The sequence below is a fragment of the Sinocyclocheilus anshuiensis genome, unplaced genomic scaffold (genome assembly GCF_001515605.1).
Source record: "Sinocyclocheilus anshuiensis isolate Anshui unplaced genomic scaffold, SAMN03320099.WGS_v1.1 scaffold334, whole genome shotgun sequence".
Lineage (NCBI taxonomy): Eukaryota > Metazoa > Chordata > Actinopteri > Cypriniformes > Cyprinidae > Sinocyclocheilus > Sinocyclocheilus anshuiensis.
In genome coordinates this window covers 1226280-1235001 of record NW_015546055.1, presented here as the reverse complement: position 1 = coordinate 1235001, position 8722 = coordinate 1226280, and the positions used below count along the sequence as shown (strand labels likewise).

General features: G+C 36.9%; 1 protein-coding gene across 1 annotated transcript in view; it reads left to right on the top strand.

Moving 5' to 3' along the window:
• Positions 1–4395: 4395 nt before the first annotated feature.
• The window catches only part of LOC107699252 (zona pellucida-like domain-containing protein 1), a 5600-nt gene continuing 1273 nt past the window's right edge, over positions 4396–8722 (top strand). Inside the window, exons 1-9 of the mRNA XM_016500448.1 lie at positions 4396–4501; positions 4580–4800; positions 5150–5331; positions 5664–5736; positions 6223–6320; positions 6775–6855; positions 6964–7135; positions 8148–8244; positions 8417–8446. Of these exons, the coding sequence (XP_016355934.1) occupies positions 4396–4501; positions 4580–4800; positions 5150–5331; positions 5664–5736; positions 6223–6320; positions 6775–6855; positions 6964–7135; positions 8148–8244; positions 8417–8446 (1060 nt within the window). The remainder of the gene's footprint in view (positions 4502–4579; positions 4801–5149; positions 5332–5663; positions 5737–6222; positions 6321–6774; positions 6856–6963; positions 7136–8147; positions 8245–8416; positions 8447–8722) is intronic.

The following is an 8722-nucleotide window of genomic DNA, read 5'->3' as shown; positions in this document are numbered from 1 at the left end:
TGTTATATGCATCTCTGTCAAGGTTTGTGTCTGTGAGGAGAGAGCTGGTTATAGATATGGCTCATAATGAAAAGGTGTGTCCCTCAGGTCTGAATACAACATGGCTTGTGTTTCACACATAAACAACAAGGCATCCTGTGATTTCTGCCACCTGGGACCAGAAACACAGCTTTTCTGTCTGTTTAATCCCGCACAGCTCTCTCACATGCACAATAGTTTCCTCAAACGCTGTCCAGCAGTTTCAACTCTATAAACTCTTTCCTGGATCAGAGTGTGTGTTTTTATATATATATATATATATATATTGTAAAAAGTTTGAAAATTATAAAATAATCAATCAATTAATCATTTGATATGATAAATTGAATTAATTCACATTAACACATTCAAATGTTTATTAATATTGTTTATTCATTCTGGCTTTTAAAAAAAATTCTTCAAGCATTTTTAAGTTTCAAGCATCCTCTACCAATTATTAAACTCAATTTCACAAATATTATTCAAATAGCTTATAGTCATTTTTATTAAAAACGTCTGAATTTCTAATATGAATATTTTAAGTAACAGATTTGCTTAAAAAATAACTAAAAAGGGTCACAAAATGGGTCATTAAAAGGGTGTGAGGAGAAAAGTGATATAGATGTCAGATTCTGGACATGGATATGTTTTTTTTCCTCTATATAGCATGTGCTATATGACCCCATTCACCAGCAGATATAACTGTTTTTGTGTTGGATGAGGGCTTATATAGATGACAAGTGATGCTCACTTTGCTGACAGGAAAACTGTTAGGAGGTAACTAAGTTGGCTGCTGTGACAGACAATACAATCTATCAAGAAGAGAAAAGGCATTTTCATCTGCGCTGTACCCGACACAGGGCCAAACACCTGTCATTGACAGACTTTCCCACTCTCTCCCTCTCTCTTTTTCACACTCCATCTCTCTATCGCCACACAGCTGACTTGTTTCCATATTAGAAGTATTATAAAATATAGTGAAACTATTTAAGCTGTGCTGTCTGTCCTAACGTTGGTATTTCAGATCCATCTGTATTAAAATGATTTTTCGTCTGCTCATAATGTTTTGTCGAACTTGACTTTGAGTCAGTCCCAACAAAGTCTTTCTAATCTCGACTGAATTGCAACATTAACATCCAATTAGTGGCTAAAATCATTCCAGTTAGATTTCAAATCAAATTTGCATCATAAGAAGTTTAAATCGACTGTGCCTCCAGTTAAAAACCCTTATGAATAAACATGGCACAATTAAACAACAAAGCAAGCAGATTCTTTGAGAGAGACAGAGGCAATTAGCAAAACTTGTGGCTTTTACATGCCTCATGGCACTTCAAAAAGGCCACCGAAAGTGTATTCCCTTGTTTGAAATTCCTCTTTGCTTTTCTCTCAGCAGGCTAGATGTATCCTATCAACCAACCTATCAGCCATGACAACCAAACAGAGACAGATTGCTCATCGTTCCTAATTCCTTACAGGCTGCAGTGATTGATGCACTGGGTCAGACACCTTCTTGCCCGCCAGCTGATGGCATTTCACACGGCTAGTAGAAAAACAGTAATTACTTGTACCCTGTTAAAAAAAAGAGTCACTTGATTTACCTGAAACTATAGATTGATTTGTGATACAAGATATGCAGATATTATTTTGCTAAGAGAGGATGGTCAAATATTATTGTTGGTTAGACTAAAGACCTTAAGAAAGGTTAGATATGTAATTGTCATCACTATTATTGTCGGTTTAATATTGTATCACTGAGTTTCTCACCATAACCTCCTGACCCACATTATTCATTGCGACTTAGAATACATTACAACACCTGCAAAATCAAACCTGCTTTAAAACCCAGCAACACAACTGTAGCTGTACAACTTTACAACAGAAACACTGCTTTAACAAAACAGCAAGGCTTATTTGACATCAAAATTTTTTTTTAACAGAAAAAATAATACTCAAGTAAAGTACCGATACTCAAAAAGTGTACTTAAGTACAATACTCAAGTAAATGTACTTAGTTACTGTCCGCCTCTGGTTGCGATAAGCTCTTAATGTGCTCGTAAACACAGTTCCTGCTGGTGGGTTTGATTTTAGAAGTTCAGATGTGAGCCGAGACCATTTCATCATTCGGTGTTTAAATTGAGCCCAAAACACATTTGTAACTAAAACCATTCTGTGCTTGTTCCAAACCCAGTATTTGAGTAATGAATTGCTAACTCGGAAGCATTTATACGAGGTTTTAAAAGGCCTAAATTGTCCAAATGCACAGTTTTCCAAATATAAAATAATAATAATACAATAAAACAAAATAAAAGCTTTTTTTTTTGCATGGCTGAAAACTTAAAAAATGTTACTTAAACCCATTATTTTGAATAGCTAACTAAAGAACATTTAAACAAGGTTTTAGAAGACCTCAACTGTCCAAGGACACAGGTTTCCAAAAATGAAATGAAATCTTTTATTTTGTGCATGGCTCAAAACGTAAAAAAAAAAAATAATGAGTTAAAAAAAAAAAATTGAATCCAAAAATGTCAAAAGCATGCTCAATTTTTTTTTTCATTTTCTCAAATGCTATTCCAGAGAGTACACGTAATACGTGGAAATCCTGAAAGTAATAGTTATGCTTGCCCTGATATCTTGCCAAGGTGAATGAGATTGTGTCACACTGATAAACGCCACTATAAGCCTGCCATATAGAGACATTCAGGTGTGAAAAATGAAAGAATGACATTTGCTGGAAGCGCATAAATAGAGATACTTATCGCAAGTACTGAATTGCCCCACTATAGACCAACAGCTCCATTTTACCCACAATACCTTCCATCTGAAGAAAGTCCAAGACGCAAGACAAACTTCGTCAGACCGGCTGAATCCAGCCGAAGGGGCTCAGAGCTTCATCCCATGCGTGTCTTTGTAAAACCCAGCTGGATTTAGGATTTCAGCAGTTTGGGGTGGTATTGCATAGTTTTGAAAATCCTCATCCTTTGGATTTCTTGTATTTTGCACAGATTGACAAGTGACTTTTGGGTGATGTATTGCAGTTGGAGCTGGCCAGCAGCCCGGACGCCTTGAGCTTTGATTAATCAGGTAAGAACGGATGATGAAATCATTCAAATTTCCCCTTTTGCCGCAAGGATGGACTGTAGAGACATCTCTAAGGCAATTAATCATGCAGATTAAAGGCATTTGAAAAATAATGATGTAAAAATGGCAGCTAATTTGATTAAATATTAGTCTGCTGTGAATTCGGAGAGGTTGAAACAAGCATTCATCAGTAGAAGTACGCAGATAATGGAGATAATATGAGATTAGAAATGGCATTTATTCACAGAAGAAACCGTTTTTGTAATATAGATTCTCATGTACATTAGTCGATAATCATGAGGCGTCGTCGCGAGGCCAAGAGCAGCAGTCGGAAAGGGGGGTCACAGCTAGACAGGTGGGATACCATCATGGGAGGCAGCTGGGGAAGTGCTGACTGAGCCGGGCCACACAAAGCATCTAAAGCGTCCAGACAATCCTGGTCCCGACCCAGACCGTCCTGGCACACAGAAAGGCCAGCTCAGTCAGTGACGAGCCCAGTCCAGGAGCCGTTGAAAAGATAATTCCCCCCTCGCAGACCACATGCGGCGTGGGGCCACTTGTGAGCGCTGACAAAGCAAGATCAAGCAGAAAGGATATGAGTGGGAAACTTCAAAACCTGCTCATGTTTCTGGGCCCGTGAAAGGATTTGTATAACACATTCACTTTTGATGAACTTTCCCATGTTCCCCCAGACAGCTCTTTTGCTGTTGACGTGTTCAAATAATGAATCTCTTATGTTTATTTTTTTTCCTCGGAGCAAGGCCGTGTTTCTAGTGGTTTTGCCGGGATGCTGGGTAATCCAGTCAGTCTCGCGGTGCAGCTGAGAACAGATGGAGTACCGCTGATTCAACAGCTGCCAGGGAAACGGGTGAGTCTTCCGAAACGGAGCGAGGGATGCTAGAGCAGACGGAGGGCAAAAGATGACGAGGTCAGGGTGAAGTAAGGGTGTAAAAGCATCATACTTACAAATACCTACAGGAAGTGAACGGTTTGGATAGATTTGTAGCTTTTCGAATATATAAATTGAGGTTGATTTGTTCACCGATTTTGTGTAATGGCACTTCAGATCAATTTATGCTCATTATTGGTTTCAAATTTAACAGAAGCACCAACAAAAGTATCGCATTTCTCATTTTCTGTCTTTTTCTTCCAATTTAATAGCATAATTACAGAACAATAGAGTGGAATTATCTTTTGAAGTGAGTCTAATCATGCATTTCTTCTCTCATTTCAGAAAAAGAAGCATTTTCTGATGAATCCAAAGAAATTGCTCATACATTGTCTTCCTCAGGCATTGAAATGGAACGTTTGTGTGCGATTCTTTTGCTTGCATGTAAAACTTTCATAGTGAATGCGCAATTCAATGGGTTCAACTGTGATGCCAGCTTCCACAGCCGCTTCCCCAGTGAGTGAGCACTTGCTTTTTTGGGCAAGCATTTAATCAATGACATGTAATTAATGATATTTTATTCTCTCTCAACAGCTGAGCGGGATGTCAGCGTGTATTGTGGAGTGCAAACCATAACGCTGAAGATTAATTTTTGCCCGGTGCTTTTTTCTGGCTACACCGACACTGACCTGGCGCTGAACGGGCGTCACGGCGATGCCCACTGCAGAGGGTTCATCAACAACAACACATTCCCAACAGTCGTGCTGTTCAGCATCAGTCTCAGCACGCTGGAGGCTTGCGGAAACTCACTTGTGGTAAGAAACCGGTTTTTACCATTTTTAAAGGCCTGCATGGAGGGCACTGACCCATGAGAGAATTATTTACTCACATTAGCCCTTAAATGGCCCAGAACTTTAATTTCAGGTTCAGTCGTTAGTAAGAAAAACACATTTGTTACAGTAAATGCTAAACCACAGCTTGTGTTTGGAGAGACAGTACTCTCTCTATGACAATTTGTCTGTAATAAATTAAGAACATCTGCAGGTGAGGTGGATTTAGTTTTGGTTGGGTGACGGCAGATATCTGGCATTGATAAAAGAGCTGAGGTGAAGGTACATTAGTTTCAGGAAGAGCAATCACACCTTAGTGCCTCTGTGTCTGTAGGTCACCACGGCTCAGGGGCCCAACGCCTATGGGAATCTCTCCTTGGTCCAGATTGGGAATATAGCAGGATACATTGACACTCTGGATCCCCCGACGGTCATCAGCTACCTACCGGGACTTCTTTACAAGTTCAGTTGTAGTTACCCTCTGGAATACCTGGTCAACAACACACAACTTGCTTCGTAAGTCGACTTCATCATATATAGCATTGCATTTCAATCTAATGCATTATTGTGTCCTTTTTTTAATTCATGCTAAATTATTCAAAATTTTTCGATGGAAGATAAAACAGTCCCAAATTGCCTGTTGTAAAATGTTTAGCACTTATTGTTAAGCTTTAACGAGCTAAATTGTGAGGCATAATTAAATTAGTATGCACAACGAATATGTTGTAAAACCCAATGCAGACATCAGATAGTAAATCAGGAAAAACTATTACACAAGTTTTCCTTTCAGACTTTAATTGGCCTGCAAAATATATTTATCATGTTTTAATAGCTTCTTTTGTTCAAAGGTCGGCTGCAGCGATATCAGTGAAGGACAGCAATGGCACGTTTGTGAGCACGCTGAATTTACTTCTATACAATGTGAGTATATATAGAACATCAGCATAGTTTCTAATTAAGTATTTGTTTAGTTCTATATAAATAGATAAAATTATTATTTTTTTATTTCTATATTGCTTGTTTCTAGTACAGGCTTCTAAAGTTTTCTTTTCTTAAATAAATTACAATAATAATAATAATAAGAAAAAAATTTATTAAATTATTTATAATATTTATTTATATATATAGTTTATATATAGTGTATATATAGTTTAATGTTTTTTGCTATACTTAATAAAAATATAAGAATATATTTAATTTAAAATAAGAATATATTTAATTACTTTATTTTGTGTGTGTGTGTGTGTGTGTGTGTGTATAGTGTGTATATAGTCGATAAATAATTATATTTTTATTAAATATTAGATATATACAAATATTATATATTTTGAGCAAATAGTTAAATTTTTTAGAAGATTTTTGAGCAAATGTGTGTGGAATCCTTACCTGTGGTGTTTAATGTTTAAGGATTCCACATACGTCCATCATCTTGCCATCCCAGTGTCTGGACTTACTCTGAAGACGCGAGTCTTTGCTGCAGTAAAAGCCACCAACCTAGATAGGAGGTAAACTACAATTACACAAACATATCTTGGAAAATTATCTTGCAAGGAGGCCCAAATGCAAAACATACTGCAGATATGATACTGAAACGGTCTAATTGGTGAGTTAACCATGAAATCTGATGGAGGTCAAATGTAAATTGAGATAGACACATGGTCTTTGGACTGTGTCACTGCTTTGTTAAAGCACTTCTCTAAATGACCTCCTCTCTTATATCTGATAAATCCAGAACTGGTTTAGCCCATTAAAGGAAGAATGCTGAGTGACTCAATGCCGGCCTTGTTTAGGGCCAGCAATGGGCGCCACTAAAGTGGATGGGAAAGATTATTATGGGTCTTGAGTAAAGATAAGACACATGACTTCTATACGAAATAACAGTGGCTTGCTCCTATAGGGCCATTTCGTATCCAGTCTCCCACGTTTCAGTGACTGATTCACGCATATCACTTCCCGCAGGTGGAATGTTCTGATGGACTACTGTTACACAACTCCCTCTGGGAATCCTAATGATGAGCTCCGATACGATCTTTTCTTTGGGTAATTCCATGTTTTCCACAGATACATGAATGTGCTTGCACATATGTGTGTGGTATATAACCAGAACTGAGGCTGAATGCTAAGTCCATCTTGTCTCTGTTCCAGCAGATGCGATAAGGACCCGCAGACAACAGTGTTTGAGAATGGGAAGAGCCAGATGGGCCGCTTCTCCTTCGAGGTGTTCCGCTTTGTCAAGCACAAGAACCAGAAAATGTCCACCGTCTTTCTGCACTGCGTGACCAAGCTGTGTCGCTCTGACGACTGCCCCCTGCTCTTACCTGTAAGGATGGCTGCTTGAAATAGTGAAACCATAGTGAAAGCGTGTCAACATGTCTAGATCATACTTCATCCTAAAATCCTAAGAAAGAAATTAGATATATTTTCTCAAAGAAAATAACTTTCAAGATTTTTACATTGTGACAATATTTTCATTTTTTTTAATTATTCAGTTTATTATTATTATTATTATTATTACTACTACTACTACTACTACTACTACTACTACTACTACTACTACCACCACTACTACCAGGGAAGGTTATTTATTAAAAAATATAAAATGTGCATAAGTTTGAGGTCAGTAATTTTTTATTTTTTTTATTCTTATGCTCACCATTTATTTGGGGAAAAAAATACAGTAAAAAAATAATATTGTGAATTATTATTACAATTTAAAATAACTGCTTATATATATATATATATATATATATATATATATATATGCGTGTGTGTGTGTGTAATTTACTCCTGTGATGGCAAAGTGTATTTTTCAGCGTCTTCAGTGTCACATGATCCTTCAGAAGTTTTTCTAATATGATTTGATACTCAAAAAACATTTATTATTATTATCAGTGTTGTGCTGCTCAGTAATTTTGAGGAAATCATGATACACATTTTATTTTTATTTCTAGAATCTTTGAATCTATTTATGGTATTTTTGATATAGAAAAACATAGGAACAAAACTTAACAGCAATCAAACAAAAAAGACATTACAGTAATGCAGAAACATCGTAATGTGGAAAAATATTAAACTTTAAATGTGTCATGGTAGTATTGGTTTTACTGCCTTTAGTTTATGCTGAGAATACAATAAGAGTCACTACTGAGAATAATGGAAATTAAAAAACAGCCCAGTTAAACTAATAAGAATTTACATGGAAAACACTTTAAGTTTTGAAAAGCATCTTGACTGGTTCAAATATTATGCTTCATTTTCTGTTATTAAAAGCAAATAAACTTCAAGCTGGAACTGTGTTTATTACTCAAATACAAATATTATCATCCTGACAGATCTGTGGTAAGAGGAAGAAAAGGAATGTGTCGGAAAGAACTGCTGTGGCTTCTGACAATGCAGTCATGACTGCCGGGCCCATCGTCACCCGAAGTGGTACGATATGAACTGTAATGTAGTGTTTATGTAGCTCAACTGGTAGCGCATGATTTCAACAACACTCATTTTCAATTTTCAAATTGAGCCTGTTATGTATATGAGACACGATTTAGCGTTTTAAGGCAATAAGTGTGCTCATTTCACTAAAGCAATCTTCGTCTGTCCACAGATGAAACTCCCAGCAATAATTCCCAACTAGGTAAGCCTTCCTTTGTCCAGCCTTCCATTTTAGACCTTTTTAAAGGAAGCTAAATCCTTCTTTCTCAGAACTGTAGTGTTTCTGATGAAGTATAAAAGCATGCTTTACTTCCTCCCAGAAAATATAAAGAATTTTTTTTTCCTCAAAGGATGTAGCTGCTTAAAACCGTGACCAAAATAACGATGAGTCGTAGGGTTTCCGACAGAGAGAAGTTAATAGAGGGTAGAAGCAGGTGGTGTTATCAAGAAATGAACAAGAGGATTGAAAGAAAGAGTG